General features: G+C 40.9%; 1 protein-coding gene across 12 annotated transcripts in view; it reads left to right on the top strand.

Moving 5' to 3' along the window:
* SCN8A (sodium voltage-gated channel alpha subunit 8) overlaps positions 1 to 19,781 on the top strand; it is a 178,659-nt gene that overhangs the window by 84,571 nt on the left and 74,307 nt on the right. For all 12 annotated transcript variants that reach the window (XM_087442386.1, XM_087442380.1, XM_087442384.1 and 9 more), the window contains 5 exons: positions 8,784 to 9,005; positions 10,099 to 10,162; positions 11,962 to 12,103; positions 13,633 to 13,839; positions 14,695 to 14,988. In XM_087442386.1, the coding sequence (XP_087298512.1) occupies positions 8,784 to 9,005; positions 10,099 to 10,162; positions 11,962 to 12,103; positions 13,633 to 13,839; positions 14,695 to 14,988 (929 nt within the window). The remainder of the gene's footprint in view (positions 1 to 8,783; positions 9,006 to 10,098; positions 10,163 to 11,961; positions 12,104 to 13,632; positions 13,840 to 14,694; positions 14,989 to 19,781) is intronic.

The following is a 19,781-nucleotide window of genomic DNA, read 5'->3' as shown; positions in this document are numbered from 1 at the left end:
ATCATTTGCTTCCTGGCCTCATGGAATTACAGTAATTTTAACATTCACCATCATTTCATTGCTTGTGGTTTCTAGGCTTCCTATGGCATGGTTTGCTGATGGGATATTATTTGAAGAATTGTACTTTTATTGTTACTATGTCATTGGAATTATTTAATCACAGAAGAGATCTATCCGTTTAACTAGTCCAGTGTTATAAACAAATTTAAGAGCCTTGGAATTAATGAACTAAACTTCAGTAACCACTGTCTATCACATTCTGTCACTGTCTGTTTCACTGGAATAAGAACCAGTAGACATCTACTATCCATATATTCAGAGACCATTCTCAAACATAAATCCCAATGAAAGCTTATGCAGGTGCTGTTTAAAAAAATCAAAGGTAAGATAAAATACATCTAAATGTGTGGGCAAACAAAAAGTACAGAAACTTGAGAAGGAAAAAAAGGAATCAGTGGGTGGCTGAGAGGTAGTTGATTGACAATCTCTTTAAATTTTTTGCCTTTTTCTTTTTGGTCCTGGTTGAGGTAGCCCAACCTTAAACCAAAAGCCAAGTCTTAACCGTTTGAAGGTTTTAGATCCTTTTGAGAATCAGATGAAAATTCACAGACCCCCTGAAGCCCATCTGTGGACCCCAGGTTAAGATCTATTAATTTAATTGAAACCCTTGCTACTGGGTAATGCTTAATTATTTTTTTAAAGACCAGTCTTGAAATCTGGAAGGAAAGGTATTTTAGTTTTGCGAGCCTGAGACGTACTGGCAGTAATGTGGCAGAAGTCAAGACTGTGTCGTTGCTGATTGGACTTCGGTTGTGTTCAAAGTTTTTCAGGGAAGACTTCCAAGAGACCGGGCTTTCCACTGCAGTTTTGTAGAAACGGACATGAAGAACGGAGGCATCCCCTTCCTGGCATTATGTGGCTCTTCTCCTTGTGGCTGAGAAATATTCCTCTCTTCCCCTTTCAACATTATCTAAATACCAGATACCAAGAGAGAGGAGCACAGAGGCAGAATCCTGGAGAGAGCAGACTTGGAATGTGGCTACTCAGAACCTCAAGGAACGTCAAACTCCGTTTCTCCATTTACAGATTTGGGCCATGAAGTGGGCCCGTAATTTGGGCCCTACTAAAAATGAATTCCTTTATTTTTAGCACTGGTAGCTTCCTCCTTATCAAGCAGAGGCTGGGGGTCAGTTGGAGTATATTCTTGGCAAAAGACTGCAACCCTGACTTATCAAGGTTTAGTTACCGGGCATTTTAAATCCATATGACAGAAAACTGAGCACATTCTCCAGGCAGCCTCACACAGCTCATTGATGGTGGCCTAACCTTTAGGCCTTGTCTTATTTTTTAAGGCATCTGGAGCACCAAGTCTTTACTTTCATTTTTCCTTTGGTGGCTCTCCTCCTCTGGCCTCTTTTAAATATGATCCCATGTTTTCTGCTCCCTTCCCCCAGTGCACTCTGCAAGGCATCTGTCTCTTTATGTTCTTGTGATCTCAAAACTTCTCTTCCAGAATTAAATTGGAAAGCTGCGTTCTGTTCACTAACTAGGGCAGCAGATGCTATCTCTGGTCTAGCTCTTAGCTTCTGTCTCTGTCTCTGCTATATGGTTAACTTCTGACCCCAGCATTTCTGCAAGATAGCTCTTGACCAATGTCACATTATTTGTCCTTAATACTCCAGTACCATATGTATGTAAACTCTATAAACATGGTGCCTGGCCCATAGTAGTGCTCCATAAATGATTTTAGTAGTAGCAGTTATTATCACAAAGAAGAAACCTAAACCCAAAGACAGGGTTTGTATCAAGATTTAGACATCAGCTTAACAGTTTGAAATAGATTCCTGGGTTCCTATTTCTAGAAACACCCCAAATTGAGCTTTGGGAGGTTAACTGGGATGAAAAATAACTTTAAGGGATAATAAAGCCAGTATTAGATCACTATCAGTGAGTGGCATAATTGATACTTGAAATGAAGTGTGACTTTTAATCCCAAGTCCTTTTGTTCCCCATTCTACTTATAGAGGACTGCTGTCCTACTCCTACCTGCCTGTTACCCAGGTCTCCTTCCAGATGGAAGCACCAGTGTATGAGTCAGTAGAGCCGAGGCCGTCTCTTGATTGGAAATCTAGATCATTTTGGTTCCGCTGTTGTAGAGCTGGGCCATAGTTCCCTCTTAGTAAAAACCATTGTTTTGCATACCAAGTTTTCTCATGGATTACTTCTGTGGAATTGTTTCTCTTTTTGCCTTCTGTTCCCAGTTTCATTATAGGCTTTCCTGAAGCTGCCAGAAAGAGAAGTGAGAGCAACCACAGAACTGACACTGGGGTCTGCAAGATTTCACAAAGCTCTCATCTCCCTTTGTGAGACTTTTCCCTTTCCTAGAGCACTCACCCAGCTCCCCTGGGCTGATGCTGCCCTCCCTCTTAGCACCTTTGGTGGATATTCTGAGTGTGTTGGGGCTGCCAGGACTCCCAGAAGATTGGAGACTACAGCACATCAGTTAGCTCCAGGCTTTTGTATAAGAGACGCTTTGATTTAGAGCCTTGTAGCTTAGAAAAGACCAAACCCACATTCTGACCCTCTTTATTTGCTAACTCAAGACCTAGATATGTATCATTCATGGTTTCCCTTTTGCTTCAGAGGGCTTGACTTGAAGAACAGTGCATGCAAGCTCTGTCCTAACAGGGTCAGTTGTAGGAAGAGACCCTTTCTAAATTTTCTTTGCACTGGAATTTGCCGAATTCAACTTGATATTGAAGTATTCTGTGTTGAAATTCATATGTCTTAAAACATTTGTTTTCTCTTTGTATTTCTATGGGGCCCAGGTAAAAAAATGAACTTGTAAGTGACTTTGTCACAAGTTTTATCTTCTGCATGCTTTGACCATGTGCCATAGGACTAACGTGCCCAAAGATTGGGTGGACATCTCACAGCAGGTGACTCGGGTTTTTCTTAGAGAGTAGCATGTAGTGGTGTAAATAAAACCAGTTGGGAGGGCCTCACTTGTCAGTTCCCTTTCATATCCATCATCATTTAGATGGCTGCCCAAAACCACTACTTCTTCTCTATTTGTCAACACTGATTTAATATCATTTTACTCTCTTTAGGGTTGTAATTTCTTGGTTATTTTTCTCTTGGATTTTTTATTTCTCTACTTTCATTTCTGTTACTTTCTCTCTTTACCTGTCGTATCAGGTAAGAAGCAGGGAAAATGACGGGCCCTTCTCATTCCCACCCCAGTGTTCACAAAGAAAGCTCTTTCTTTAAATTTATACATTATGAGTATGGCAATTTCTGCTGCCTAGTGAAGGAGGATAGAAAGTGTTTTAAGACTATATTCAGACTCACTGTTTCTTTTAAAGTTTTCTAGCTATTAATTCAGTTGCTTTTGTATTTCTCCTTTTCCCACTTTGCTTCTCAGAAAGGATAACTGAAGTTTAATACAGTGGTCCTAAGGGGAAAACACTGGAGACTCACGTGACCCTGCTGCCGCACCTTTGAGAGCTAGTTTAGTTTTGGTCAGACTTTGTGATATGAATCTGGTCTTGAGTAAATAAGTCTACAGCCACCAACTCTCTCCCAAATTACTCTTGATCTGAAGAACCTTCAAGAAGTATCATTGTGAGGATTGAATCTGCAGCAGGAAAGTTGACCTGGCACGACCTTACCCCAGGACTTGTCTGGGAACTGGGGAACTGTTCTTTCCTCTGGGGTGAGAACTGCTTGTTACTGCTATTGAGGCCTGTTCCAATGTTAACGTTGTAGGAGAATTAGCTCACATTGCTTCAAACCAGTTAGATTTCTCAACTTGAGCCACAAACTAGGAAATATAAATTTATTTATAATCTGGCATCACCATTGTGGAAGCTCCCAGTATGCACGGCTGATTTCTCTGGACTTAGCACATAAGCAGGTTCTGCTCATTTGTTCAGGGGTTTGCCGGGAGTCATGAATGGAGACAGGAGGTTCAGAGGTGCCTTTGGAAATAGAGTGGAGTAAAATTCTGTGGCTGTAGCGTCACCTATTTCTCAAACTTCCTTAAATGTCCAATTTCTTCTCTGGTAGCTGACCTGTCTGTACATTGGGTCCAGCTGTCTTTTCTTGATCTGTAGTAAGTGTATTAACTGCTTCTGCTCAGACATCCCAATGCTAGTTAATGTTAGCCTTTTCCAAGAGTTCTCGCTGTCCAATTTGCCCCCACGTGGCTTCTGTTGCACACTCTGTTGTGTAGGAGTCGTTTGAAGGAGCATTCTGCTCTGTTTTGGATAATCAGTTTTCAGTCAGTATCTTGCTTGTTCTGGTATGTGGTGTTGTGAGCCAATAGAAGAAGCAAGACAGCTTCTCCTCACAGCCAGAACAGTGGCATTCTCCATGCTTGCACGTATCAGGTCAGGAATTCTACCAGCAACTTCTTACCTTTATTGACCTGTGTTGGTGGTAGCAGGGAGCACGTTTGCTTGGCTGCTTTTACTAGTGCCTGGCAGCCACTGCTGGCAAGACTCTAAAACTTGAGCTTAAGAAATGCATTGATGGTGTCATCTCCGTAAATTGGCATTGATGTCTGCAAGTATAGTCCTTCATAATTATCAACCCTAATGGAAGGAAGAGGAGTCTTGGCTGAGGCCAAGGTATCATCCAGTGCCCTTTTTCATTTAGTATTGTGTGTAATCCTGTACCTACCTTCACTTGCAAACAGTAAGCCACGTCACCTTTCTTCCTCCTGTGCCTTCCTCTGATTTTCTCCTAGTGATCTGGATGAGAATCTTAGAGAGTAAACTTTTTAGATGGCAGTAGTTAGTGTTGTTTAGTGATTATTCTTGCTTAATTAAGATTTGTTTCCCTGAGCCCCTGTGAACTATAAGCAGCTGAATACCACTTCCAACTTAAGTTTCTACTTAAACTTCTTGAAAGCTGCAAGAACTCTCACCAAGAATTTGATGTAAGCCTCAGACTTCAAAGCAAAACACTTGAAGAATCTTATTTTTTTTTTTTAGCTTTCTGGACTCATGTTTACAGATTTCTACAGCGATGACATCTAGTTTATGGAGAAGAGATGTTAAACTAGCTGATTGTGAGCATTCGGGTTGATCCCCAGCAAAGTGATGAGGTCCGTGTAGGGTTGGTGTATTAGTTTAGCATCTCTGGTTGCAACTGAAAGGATACAGGAGTTACTTTAGGGAATCCAAGGACTGGAATGCTTTTGGGCTTCTGGAAGCCAGTGAAACCAGAATGCAGAGCCAGAAAGCCCCAGATACCAGGAAGTACTTTGTCTTCATCTCTCTTCTCTCCATGTGTCTATTTCCTCTATCTCTTAGCACACTAACTGCCTTTACGTCTCAGACGCATCCTGATATAATGACAGCATATGGCTACCACCTAGCTCCCAAATTTATTATTATCTTTCCCACCACACAAAAAGAATACTGGACTCTCTCTTGTCCCATTCCAAATTCCTAGAGGAAAGGATCTGAATTTAGGTCAGATGTCCACTTTAATATCTATAACCTACTAAGAGAAGGTCACTTCCTACAAACAAGGCTGCTGGGAGCCCACCCTTATGGAACAGGGGATAGTTTGAGTTCATGGCCTGGAATTTCCTATTATATGGGCTTGGAACTGTCCAGGGAGTTCCCAGCCCAGGAAAATCAGATTAGACGCATGCTAAAATTATATGTTTTTTAAAATTTTTATTTATTTATTTATATCACAAATGCATTGGTTTGACTATTTTGTAGTATTATACGCTTGTTACTAATCCAAATGACAGATTACAACTCATTTGTCAATTTATTTGAAATAGAAAGGGCCTTGAACGATCATCCAATGTTCAGATAGGTGATTGTCTGAACCATTCAGGAGAGATGGCTGTATCAGCTCTTCATAAAGAAGTCCAGGAAAAGAAACTTTACAACCAATCTTCAATGACCTAGTCAACTCTTCTTTTTTTAAATCACTCTTTGACTTTGAAAACAGAACTGTATAATTTTAGGAGATTAGAATTGAGTTATTGACCCAATATAGACCTGCCTCAGCCCAGCCAGATACAATGAAGGACTTTTCTATTCCTTAGCAACTTATGGAAATAAGTTCCATAACACTGGAGCAGTTTTTACTTCTTTATGACTGCCTTCTATTTTATACTGTCAATACTTTCTTACCTAGCTGTGTGACTATGATGCAATTTCCCCAGGGCCTTAGGAATAAAAGATTGAAATTTCAGCAGTCTCAAAGAAATAAGTATCTCTGCCCTATTTTTAAAGACTTTTAGAGAAGATCCTTCAGCTTCTCCTCCACTGCCATGTACTCCTGTGTTTATCCGCATTCTGCGCATGAGGAAATGAGACTGAGAGGTGACCTTAAATGTGTTCTGAAACACAGTGGGTCATAAACAGTGGCCGAGCGTGGAATAGAACTCCTGCTTTCTGATTCACTGTCTGGTGCTCTTTCTGCACAGCCCTGTGAGGGGAAAAGGAATCGGGTTAGAAATGCCTTGTGTTCTGGAGCCTGGACAAGCTCTTCCCGATCCCTTTGGTGGCCACAGTCTCCACGGAAGGCCCATCTGTAAGAACACATAGGCCTTTGCACACTTTAGTGTCTCTGCAGTCTAACTCTTGGCTCTTTATCCCTTAATGTCTCTTAGATCCCTCTCAGGATATCTGTGTGAGAGGAAAGAAAATTTCTTATTTGTTTACTCTTTCAATAAAAATATATTGAGTGCCTGCTTTGTGCCAGGTCCTGTTAGGCACAGCCTCCGTTACCACTATTGGACTCAACTTTGAAACTTCTAGGTGATTACTTGCAAAATACAGCAAAAGAAGAGTCACGTCCGTGTCACTCATTAGAGCACTGTCATGTAAGGTTAGCCTTACATGCAGCATCATTACCCCGTCATCTCTCTTGGAGGAGGGCGACCTACGTTTAGCTGTGATGCTGACGAGTGTGAAGTGCCAGGCACTGTCCTTGGTGTTTTACATTCCTGATCTTGTTTAAACTTCACAACAACCCAGTGAGGCTGGTGTTGTAAATATCTTTTTACAGATGAGTAAACTGAGGTAAACAAAAAAGCTTAACACTTGAGTCATTTACTGTGTACCAGGGGCTTTGTTAAGTGTGTATATAAGTTATACTTAATCCTCACAACAGCCCTATGATACTCAACTATAATTATCCCCATTTTAAAGATGACAAAACTGAGATTCCAAGGGGTTAGGTGTGTTGCTCAGGTCACATAAGTAACTGGTATAACTTGGTTAAGATTAGTAATTATCTCCCCAGCCTCACACTTCAAAGCCAGCATGAGGATTCCCTTGAATTTCAGTCCGATACTCTTGCCTTCAGAAGCAGATCGGGGATGAGATCCCTTTGAGGCTTGTGTGTCAAGGCTCTGTGTCTGCCTTCCGTCTGTCCTGGTGCATTGGCACCCAGGAGTGCTCGGTGCTTCGTTGGCCATGTCTTGTGGATAGCCTGATGTCTGGGCATGCCCAGGAGGGCCACATGTAGACTTAGTTTTGACCCAAACATCATGAACCCACAACCATATTTTTCTGTGTCTCCTGTCACTGATCTCTCCCTGTGCAGTTAAGAAATCTACCTGCAGGTTCAAATTTGGACCAGTGGCTTGCATTTAAACCTCAAATTCAAGTGGGTTAAATGTTTTTTTATTTTGTTTTTAATCTAGGGCAGAAAAAAGGTCAGTTGTAGAGAACAGGGCATGTATGTGATACAGAGAAGGTATATTTTTAAATGGAAAGACAAAGCATAAAGACTGAATTGATAATAATTAACCTTTTTAATACATTGGCATCTCCAGAGCTCTTGGGAAAATATTATAGTACCTTTTCACTTATCTGGCTTTTAAACTTCCCAGTAGTTCTCTTTCCAACCGGGAAGCCTCCTCAATCCCTGATTTTTCCATTTGTTTATTCAGCTAATATTTACTGAGTACCCGCTGTGGGCTAAGCAGTATAGATACAGCTGTGAACGAGACAGTCATAAATAATTAATTATGGCTATGATAAATGCTGCAGAGGAAAATATAAGGTGCTATTAAAATATTAATAATAATGGAGGAGGGAGAAGAGTTGTGAAGTCAGGGAAGGGCTTTCTGGAGGAATTGATATTCAAGCTGAGACCAGAAGGACGAATAGGAGTTAGACAGGTAGGACAAGGGAATGGAAGGAAGCAGAGGGAACAGCGTGTATGAAGGCTCTGAGGCAAATAAGAGCTTGACTAATTTGAGGAGCTGAGAAGCAGTCAGAGACAGGAAAGTACTTCCAGGCAGAAAAGAGCCACATGTTGGGGAAGGAACTTTCTTTTTAAAAATTATTGACTTAAGAATTGACACTTCTGGGGCCGGCCCCGTGGCTTAGCAGTTAAGTGTGCGAGCTCCACTGCAGCAGCCTGGGGTTCGCAGGTTCGGATCCCGAGCGCGCACCGATGCACCGCTTGTCAAGCCATGCTGTGGTGGCGGCCCATATAAAGTAGAGGAAGATGGGCACAGATGTTAGCCCAGGACCAGTCTTCCTCAGCAAAAAGAGGAGGATTGGCAACGGATGTTAGTTCAAGGCTGATCTTCCTCACACATACAGACAAAAAAGAATTGATACTTCTGGAAAAATGAATAATATCACTGACCCATTATTATTCTCATGGTATAAAAGGTAAAGTGGCCATGTTTCAGGGGTGGTGCTGTGGGGAGGAGCAGAAGCCAGTAGCTAAGAGGGTGGCTGGGGGAGGTGGCGGCTGGAGTGACTCTGATTCTGGGGGTTCTATCTCCTCAGGCCTGAAGACCATTGTGGGCGCCCTAATTCAGTCCGTGAAGAAGCTGTCAGATGTGATGATCCTGACAGTGTTCTGCCTGAGTGTTTTTGCCTTGATCGGACTACAGCTATTCATGGGAAACCTGCGAAACAAGTGTGTGGTGTGGCCCATAAACTTCAACGAGAGCTATCTTGAAAATGGCACCAAAGGCTTTGATTGGGAAGAGTATATCAACAATAAAAGTAGGTGGCCCCTTCTCTGCAAGAGGAGAAGGAAAAGTCTATCTCAGTTTACATAGTCAGAAGCCACCACTGGGCTTTAAAAAGTAGTTGGGGCCAGAAAGGAGAGCCAGTGCCACTGGGGTAGCCTGCTGAAGTTATTCCCTTTCCTCGAGGTAGAGTTGTGTTCAGAAATTCCCAAACACAAGTCCTCACTCCCTCTCTGTCTTTTCTCTCCCTTTAAAACCAAAAATGAAACTTCGTAGCTTCTTCACCTGTACTCCTAAACTTTTGCTTTGAAAATCAGGCTTAGAAGGTTGATAAAAATCCTTTTTTCCCCAGCTGGGTTACCTGAGCTGTTTAAACGTTTGGTTCAGAATATACCTAGTAAGCTTTCTTAGTACTACTAAGACCTTAGTAAGCGATGTGGTCTGGGGAGTTAAGCAATCTCTGAGTCACCATTTGATCCTGTTACAGTTAAGGAGTTTTAGTCATTTCATTTCAGGAACCAAAGCACTTGGGTCTTATGCTAAGGGACATTCGGTGTGGTAGTACTTCCATAAAATAATGGGGAAAAGTTAGCAAGATCACTGTTAGTCACTCTTGAGGAAATCCAGGCAGTTAAGTAGCCATAAAGAAATGTGGCAAAGGGGATTTCAGGGACACATACAGGAGAGGGAAACGTGACTTCTAATTTAAAACAGGATGTGGTAACTAGTGACCAGGGAGGGTTTCTAGTTTGTCTTTGGTACAGAGAAGTTTTAAGGATGAAGTTGTAGAAAGGAGTAAAGAACTCAGAAAATTCACTCTTAGACCCTTTTGATTCAGGTACCAGAACCTGGCATATAGATTTGGAGTATGAGTGGAAGTCAGGGGTCTGTGAAAAGAACGTGGCGTTAAGGGCTATATGGTAGCACTTTCAACTTTTAAATATATATATATATATGAAAATAATTAATGGGAAAGAATTCTTATCGGGTTTCACTGCTGTCAGAAAAGATTTATATGAGGTAACATCAGTAGCTCTTTCAGCTGGGGCTGGTTAGGGACAGTGTGACCTTATTCTCATTCACTTAAATCTGCTGTATTCATTTCCTGCCTCTTCAAACTTTTCTAGCGAATTTTTACACGGTTCCTGGCATGCTGGAACCTTTGCTCTGTGGGAACAGTTCTGATGCTGGGTAAGTAGCTCACCTAATTTTATTCTTCTCCCTCAAAATAATGTGTCAGATGAAAATGGGCAATATTTTCACTTTTCTTTGTGCTCATGTAGTACCCTAACTGGATCTACATTTTGGTTGACTCACATTTTCTTTCTGTTTCATATTTGTCCATCCCAAGTTGACATTTCACTAGTAGGTGAATATACCTATAGTCTCAAGCCAAAATCAAAGATGTAAAAGGCTAAGGATAGAATGTATAACAGCAGATATCTTGCCTGTTTCGTGTAGACTACCTTCATTCTGTCATAACACAATTAACAAAATATAGATTAAGGACACTGTCTTGGTAATAGGTTAGAACCCTAAGAATGACCCAAAATATTCTAAGGCTTGATAGCATGGATGAGGGAAAAGAGTAGCAACATAATATTTTTTCCCTTTTTTTGTAATTGTGGTAAAATATACATAACAAAATTTAGGCTCCTAACCATTTTTAAATGTATAGTTCATTGGTATTAAGTATATTCACATTGTCATGCAACCATCAGCACCATGCGTCTCCAGAATTCTTCATCTTCCCAAACTGAAAGTTTAATGTACCCGTTAAACACTAACTCCCCATTCCTCCCTTTCCCCAGACCTTGGCAACCACCATTCTACTTTCCCTCTCTATGATTTTGACCATTCTAAGTACCTTATATAAGTAGAATCATAGAGTATTTGTCTTTTTGTGACTGGCTTATTTCACTTAGCATAATGTCCTCAAGGTTCATCCATGTTATAGCATATGTTAGAATTTCCTTCCTTTTAAGGCTGAATAACGTATTGTATGTATATACCACATTTTGTTTATCCATCTGTCATGGGACACTTGGGTTGCTTCCACGTTTTAGCTGTTGTGAATAATGCTACTGTGAACGTGAGTGTACAGCCATGTAATTTGAGTCTTGATTCTGCTACTTCTACCTTTAAGACTTTTGCCAAGCTGTTTAACTTATGTAAGCCTCAATTTCTTCATCTATAGTATGGATTTAATAAGTCATGTTCTCACTTCCTCAAAGGGTTATTGTAAGGATCCAATTGGATAACATACACGAAAGTGCTTTGTAAACAGAAGGCTATATAAATGTAGGGTGTAGTGTCACTTATTCAGAGTATGTTGGTCCACTGGGAATTGGTGTTTTAAGATGACCATGACAACTAGAAGTTCATTTAATTTCTGTATTGAAGTAGATACTAGAAATTACATTGAAATAAATATCAGGTGAGTCTAAAAGCAGAAGAACTGTTATAACCAAGGTCACTGAAATCCCCACTATGACATAGAGTTGTCATAGTGAGTTTTAAGAGAACAGAGATGATTAAGAGGAACTTCTAGTCATTTGTCATTTGGGGTAGTAGCTAAGTTGAATTTGGTTGAATTACACATTGATATGAATCTAGGATAGTGGTTCTCAAATTTTGGCATGCATAAGAATCACCTGGCATGCCTCTTAAAAATGCAGATTCATGGATCCTGTATCCAGAGCTTATATTCCTAGGTCTTGGGTAAGACAGAAGAATCAGCATTTTTAAGAGGATGCCAGGTGATTCTGATCCTAGGCTGTCCCCAGGACATCATTTTTTGAAAAATTGAGCTGGCTACTTTGTTTCTTTCCTCTTTTTCTTTTCTTTTCTTTCTTTTTTCTTTTTATTCCCATTTGTTGGCCTGGCTCTGTAGTTGCTTATTATTATCTCCACGGTCATGGAGATGACTTACAGCTAATGGCTGGGTAGAATTATGTTGAAGAGCCCTGAACTTCCCTTTCTTTCTTCAGGCAATGCCCAGAGGGATACCAGTGTATGAAAGCAGGGAGGAACCCCAACTATGGTTACACAAGCTTTGACACTTTCAGCTGGGCCTTCTTGGCATTATTTCGCCTTATGACCCAGGACTATTGGGAAAACTTGTATCAATTGGTAAGTAATACTTCTTTTTCAAGTGTTACCTCTTTTTCTTTGGTGAAAGAATTTGCGTGAGGATATGTGGGATTGGGGACATTCTGTGTAAGACCTTTAGTGAAGACATTATACAGGATGTTAGGATGGTATTTCTCAGAGGCAGCTGGTTTACAAAATTAAGTGAATTCTCCCGGCTCTTGTCCCTGTTTCTTTCTTGCTCAGTCACGTGTAGCTGTAGAGGCTCAGAGCCTTGACAGCCTGGTGCCTGGCCTGGGACTCTGCTCTCTCTGCCTACTTCCTGTTGTTTCACCAGCCCATCTGCAGTGTTTCTCCTTTTGGATTTTTGGGCTTAGGGCGTCTTTTTAAGAAATATTAATTAAACATTGTGCTAGACACTATCCTAGTGCTAGAATTATAAAGATGAGATTACTATCCCCAAGGAGCTGGGCGTCTTAAGTATATCAAAATGTTTGAGCTTTGTAACACATTTGGACTTGTTCAAGCAGGTTGTGACAGATGAAAAAAAGAGGTCGGTACCATTCTGTTGGGCTACAGTGGTGACTGTGGGCAGGTCATTTAACTTTGCTGGTTGTGGTGGAGAGGTTAGTCTAGGTGATTGCTGAGGGTCTTCCAGCTTAGAAGTTCTACGGTAATCCACTGTTTCTATTTGAACCGGCATTTGATGAGGCCAGTTTGAGAATGAGAAATAGGTCCTACTCAGGCGTGAAGCAACCACTTTAGTGGAAGCTTCTAATTCAAATCCCAAGGAATTCTTACTTTCTGTTGGACAGCCTAGAATTCCTGCAGGTTCAAAGCTTTCTCATGAAATAGGTGTGGTTGATGCTAAGTTCCATTAAGTATTTGTGGTTGAAAAGAATAAAGATGAAAATTAAGCAGTGGTGGGTCACATTTATATAGCCTAAAGCCCAATTGTCCTTTGATGTCTATTTGCTTGCTCCTAGTGAAAGGCATAGTCCTAGGATCCGCCTTCCTTTTTCTTTTCCCCCCACTATCCTTTATGTCATCTCTCTCTTTAAGGATATTGTTAAAGGATAAGGAAGGATGTCACTCAAGATGGTGACTTCCTGTGACTTGGACCTGATCCCAAAGATGGAATTTGTCTGTTAATGCTCTTTGAAGACCAGTAGATAAATGAACTGAAGTCTTGTATTCTTTGCTTTATACTTCTTTTAGAACCAACTAACAAAGTCAAATATAATTCTTAGCCCAGAGCATTTTTTCCGTTAGAAAAATCAGGCATTTTTCTATGAAAGGAGTATATTAGGAGTATTTAGAAATGGAAGAGGACCTTTTTTGTCACAATGAATGGAAGGTACTACTGAAATTTACTGTGAGTTGAGGATAAGGGGGGCCATTCAGCCACTGGGAATGCCAAGTGTTCTGCAATATGAAGGAGTACCACACGATCAAGGACTGTCCTATTCAAAAGGCATTAGTGCCCTTATAGAGGAACATTAGCCCATGAGTTGTTTTCAACCTGGTTCATTTGATACACGTGACTCAGAAAATGGTCTTTGTCTTTACAGACCTTACGAGCAGCTGGGAAAACGTACATGATCTTCTTTGTCTTGGTCATCTTTGTGGGTTCTTTCTATCTGGTGAACTTGATCTTGGCTGTGGTGGCCATGGCTTATGAAGAGCAGAATCAGGCAACCCTGGAGGAGGCAGAGCAAAAAGAGGCTGAATTCAAAGCAATGTTGGAGCAACTTAAGAAGCAACAGGAAGAGGCACAGGTTGGTGATCAATTCCTTGCAACGGTCTTTCCTGCCAGATTGCCGTGACTAAGGCCCCGTCTGATTGCCACTCCAACTGATCTCTTCTAGGCACATCGTCCAATAAAAGTCATTGATCTCATTAAAATAACCCAAGAAACAACTGCAGGTGGTTGGTTTAATTATTCCGTTTGTCTTAATGACCAAATTGTTAGTTAATACGATCTTTTGTTGAATTTCTCAACTGTTCAGTGTTCAATTGCTATGATAGCGGGGGAGGAAAAAAGTAGGCAGAGCAATTCATATAGTGCTTCATATAAACATAGCCTTTTTGTTGAGGAAAACATTAGGATCTCCTTTGGAGATTCTCTTTGGTCAGAAAAAGTATTGATTGTAATTGAAAAGAAGATACAGGTAAAATATTAAAGTAAAATTTGAAAAACAAATTTGTGATCTCACCACCCTAACACTTCACTTTTTAATTCTTATCCAAATATACATGTATTTTTGCATTGTTGGGCCCATGATGTGTAGTAGAGTTTCTTAGCATTTATTTTCAGAGTTGCCCAGAAGGGATCGTTTGGTACCAAGAAGGCAGCCAAGTTCTTGTCTGAGATACTCAAGAGAATAAATCCCGAAGTTCTCACCACTGGGTTCTGCTCTGATTATGTAGGGCTGTGTGCCACGATACAAATTCAACTAGAAAATGGAGACAGCCAGGCCCTGGCCACAGTCTCCTCTGACAGGCTGGTTTTCCTTCTTCCTTTTTTCCCACCTTTTCCCATTTATGGGAAGGAAATGACCTGTACTAATTGCTTGGCTTTGGGTGGCTCCAGTTAATTCTGATCTGGTCTGTTGCTCTGGCTCCTTCCCTAGGCTGCTGCGATGGCCACTTCAGCAGGCACTGTCTCAGAAGATGCCATAGAGGAAGAAGGTGAAGAAGGGGGAGGCTCTCCTCGGAGCTCATCTGAAATTTCTAAACTCAGTTCTAAGAGTGCCAAAGAAAGACGTAACAGGAGAAAGAAGAGGAAGCAAAAGGAGCTCTCTGAAGGAGAGGAGAAAGGGGATCCTGAGAAGGTGTTTAAGTCAGAGTCAGAAGATGGCATGAGGAGGAAGGGCTTTCGGCTGCCAGACAACAGAATAGGGAGGAAATTTTCCATCATGAATCAGGTAAACTTTTCGCACTGGGACAAATAAGCCTAAGAAATTCTGGTTTTCCTGATCTCACTCGGTTCTCACATTCCCATTTGGCTTTACGTTTCCCAGACCCCTCCCTGCATCCTCAGCCTACCCGTCCGTGCTCCACATTGTCTCCTCCGGGAGGAAGTGTTACCAGCTTATTAGTACCGTCCTCTGCTCTAACCCTGCCCTCCTTCCTCTGCTCTAACGCCAGCCCCAGGACGATGGGATCACCTTTGGCAGACTTGCTTCAGCAGTAAAGTCTATGTCACACCAGCAAGCGTTATGTTCTAAAACATCGGGAGGAACTCTTAGCATCTGAACATCAGAATTTAGCTGAAACACCTCTGTTTAGGAATTGTATATAATTGTAGGTTAAAAAAAGTCACGAAACTCTTTAGGTCACCTTATTTGAGTGTGGCAAGTTCTAGTAATTAATTATTCTAGATAGATAATGTCATGCTGATAAATTAGCCTATGGTAGATTAAAAGCCTCCAGTTTTACCCAACCTTGATAAATGAGGAAACTAAGAGAAAGAGTGGGAGAGGACTTATAGATAATTATTGAGCATTCTATTATCATAAATATCATCACAATAGATACTTTTAGGTTTCAGAAAACACCACCAAAATCCAATTCTTAGGCCATTTAATTCCCCATTTTAAAGAAATGCTAGAAGTTTGTAAGGTATAGAATAAATTATAGTTACAGGTTATGGCAGTGTATCCAGTGTCTTTTCTTGTTTCCCAGAGATGATTAATTTTGCCTCTTCCTTGCATCTTTCACCTCCTAGTTCAGTCTTTTGCTAGTCCTGTTCATTTTATCACAGCAACATCTCTTGCACCCATCCCCTTAATCCTATCTTAATTCAGACTTTTGTATTTTTTTGTTCTACTGCAGTTTCGTTCCTCTGGTGTTTCTCCCTCTCCTTTATGTTTTATATACTGTCAGCAGATCACTTCCTAAAACATAGCTCTTGTTATTCATCACCAAGCAATGATGGAGTGCCTGCCATGTGTCAACGATTGTGCTATGTCCTAGAGATTAAAAGATGGTTAAAACACTGTCCCTTCCCTAGGGAGCTTACAGTGTAGAGGAGCAGCCAGATACATTAAAAAATTATTTATATAATAACATCGACGATATTTTTCTGTAATTGACATATGCTTGGGTGTTTCGGAGGGCGCAAATCTATCCCAACCTGGAGGTTCAGCCAAGATTTTCTGGGGAAGGTAAATAAAGGATGAACAGGAATTAGTTAGGTAACGTATATGTGTGTTGGAGAGGGAGCAGAAAGACGGAAGAAAGGATGTTCCAGGTTTGGAAAAAAAGTATGGGTGCTCACCGATACACCGCTTGTCAGGCCATGCTGTGGCTGCGTCCCATATAAAGTGGAGGAAGATGGGCACAGATGTTAGCCCAGGGCCAATCCTTCTCAGCAAAAAAGAGAAGGATTGGCGTGAATGTTAGCTCAGAGCTGATCGTCCTCACAAAAAAAAAAAAAGAATGGAAGAAACGTACGTTCCAGTTTAGACATCCCAAGTTTGAATTATTTGTTGGATAACCAAGTAGAGAGGTCTTTTAGACACACAGATAGTCAAATGACAGCTCATTTGATTCTGAGGTCCTGAGCTGAGAGGTGGTGATTGAAACCAGGAGACTTGATGAGATTGTGTACTCAAAGAGATTGTGTCAGGTGAAAGAACAGTGGGCCAAGGACATGACCACTGATGTTCATGAGCGTCAGAGGTGGAGCTCATGAAGGAAAACAAATGAATGGTCATCAGAGGTCAAGACAAGTTCAGTGAAGCCAAGAGAGCACAAGCGTCAGAGAAGGCAGAGGAGTAATCGATAGATTGAAATTTAACAGAGATGCTTCGTGAGATCAGAATTGGAAATGTCCTTGGATTTGACAATATGAGTTATTGAGAACTTACAGACCGGTTCAGTCCAGGGTAAGGATGGATGCCATATTGAGTGGGAAGTGGAGACAGAGAGTGTAGACTTCTTATTCAGGCTTCTTTAAAGAAACTTTGGGTGAAAATCAGTATTTTTATAATCCGGGGGTTGGAGGGGCCCAGAAGAGAAGGTAGGGGTAGAAAAAGGAGTAGGATAGAAAAGAAAATAGGGCGGCACAATCTAGGAAGATATGAAAATAGATGTGGTGTCTAACAGGCAAGGGGCACCTTATCCCCCAAAACGTCAGGAAAATAGGGGAGGGTGGGTGTGGATAAGTTTGTAGATAGGGAGTAGGAAGTTGAGGAAGATGATGCTAGTTTTCAATAATGTAGGAAATTAAAAATCTTATTGAAGGGAGTGAGAGATTGAGTAGGAGTTTAAAGAAAATATGGACAATTTAGAAGAGTTATTAAGAATGAGAGCGGGAATTCCCCTAATCAGATTCACTCTACTTACTAATGAAGTCCCAGCCCTTCAGCATGGAATTTAAGCCCTCCCACCTCCCCTGGACTCAGCCCACCCTTCAGTCTCCAGTCACTGTGCCCCATCAAGCACCCTGTACTTAACCCAGAATTAACTACTAGGTGCTTGTCACACATGATGTTTGTTTTCTACTCTCTGTTTTGCTCCCTCTCTAAGAGGCCCTGTTTTTCCTTCTCTGAATGTCCACGTCGCACTTACTCTTCACATCCTTCTCTCAAGAAACCTTCCCTGACCTCCCACATTCCCCACCCAATGGAAATCATCATTTCATCTTCCCATTTTGTTTTACACCTACCTCTTTATGTGTTGCTTTTTGCTCTATGGTATTATATTTACTTATGTTCATATCCTCTCCTCTCTTAGAGAAAGTCCTCAAGTCAAGGCCTGCTTCTTTGCACATGGTGAGCATTCAGCTATTTGTTGGACAAGGTCATGAAGGACTTTTATAAACCTGATTTAACCCCTTCTGGGGCTTCTTTATGGCCTGGAGCCATTCTGTCTCACCTTCACCTCGCTTTTCTCCTAGGTCAGCCTCTTTTGGGGAAAAGTGTGATTGCGGCTTTGTTGTAATCCAGCCCTTGTCTTGAGAGCCATCACTGAGCTAGTTAATGAATACCTTAGTTCTGTTAACACTTTGCTGTTGAATGGTCTCTGATTAATCCATAGGCTTTAGCACAGAGTTGCACTGATTGCTCCCTAGCTCAAAAAATAAAACTGGGCTTCTGAGATGTCCTGCTTTGCATGAAAATGTTGACTTCCTCTCATTTCCCCATCTGAAAAAATGGTAGATTCCTAGAGGCCATGGCTGACTGCCAAGTCTTGCTCAGAAGCCCCACAGGGTAGTAATATGCTTTGTCCTAGGACTGTCCTGCAGTTTCTCTGATTTTATCTGGAAGAGTGACTGAGGAAACTGAGGCCTAGAGAGATTAACTAACTTATCTAAGGTTGTATAGCTAGGAGATGTTAGAGTCAAGATTTAAACCCAGTCCTCTGACTGCAGAGCTTGTACTGCTAAACACTACAGTCTGTAGCCACCCTGTGCCCGCTCACCTCCACACATACGTGGTCATCTCTTCTCTTGGCTTAACAATGAATGTGGCTTCAGTTTTCCCACAGTGCAGTTCAAGTGTATGTCAGTTTCCTTTACTGCCAAAGCTTCTGAGAGCTTCTTGAGACATCTGCCCAACCCATCTCCTATCCATTTCTCTATAAAATTACTGCTATGTTTCTAGGGCTTCGCACAGTTTATAAATATTAGGTTGAGTCCATTTTTGTGAAGTATTTTAATTATTCTATTGCAGCAGTTGTCAAATTTTTTGGTCTTAGGACCCTCCCCCCTTATATTCTTAAAAATTATTGAGGATCCTGAAGAGCTTTTTTTAAATGTGCTTTTGATTTATCATATTAGAAATTATAATTAAGAAATTTAAAAATATTTACTGGTTTATTTTAAAATAATAGTGATAAAGCCATTACATGTTTAACACCAATTATACATATTTTCGTAAAAATTAACTGTTTTCCAAAACAAAAAAAAATTAGTGGAAAAAATGATACTGTTTACATTTTTGCAGATCTCTTTAATCTGTGGTTTAATGAAGACCACTGAAATATACCTGCTTCTGCATTCAATTTGTTGTGATATGTTTTTTTGATTGAAGTATTTGAAGAAAATCTAGTTTCATACAGACGTAGTTGGAAAAGGGAGGAATATTTTAATAGCCTTTTCAGATAATTGTGAATTTTCTTCTTTGATGCTATTCCAAAACTCGACAGTGGTAGTTTTTTAATGGTTAGCTGCAATGTGGGATCTGAAATTGTATCAGTAACTTGGCGCTCTGTTACATTAAAACCCTTTGTTGTATTTTGCACCATAGATCTTTAACTCGTGAATGATTTGTAGCACCATGCACTGATCATTTGGGAAATACTGGGTTGCTGAGTTATACAGATCTTCCAAGTACTGACACACAATATTAAAAAACCACATACATTATTATCACTACCTATCTCATCAGAAAAGTCTTTAAATACTGTGAAACTGTCAGGCTCATAGGGTCCACTGTGTGCTTGTGAAAGAATGAGAGTGATAAAGGCAGATGTCATCTTAGTATTATTATGAAATAGTTCTGACCTTGTGAGCCCCGCTAAAAGGATCACAGGGACCCCCAGGAGTCCCCAGACCACTTAAGAACCACTGCTGTATTGGAAAGAAAAAGTGAAATATGGCATGGAAATAGAACATTTAAATCACCAATTTACCACTTTCTAAACATCCCAGTCATTGTTAAGCCTCATCTCAACAGACAACGGACATGGATGCCCTGAAATCCCCAGTTAA

This window comes from Ceratotherium simum, chromosome 17 (genome assembly GCF_057802395.1).
Source record: "Ceratotherium simum simum isolate JZ-2026a chromosome 17, ASM5780239v1, whole genome shotgun sequence".
NCBI classification, from domain to species: domain Eukaryota; kingdom Metazoa; phylum Chordata; class Mammalia; order Perissodactyla; family Rhinocerotidae; genus Ceratotherium; species Ceratotherium simum.
Note: the sequence above shows the minus strand (reverse complement) of the source record. Positions and strands in the feature narration are given on the sequence as shown.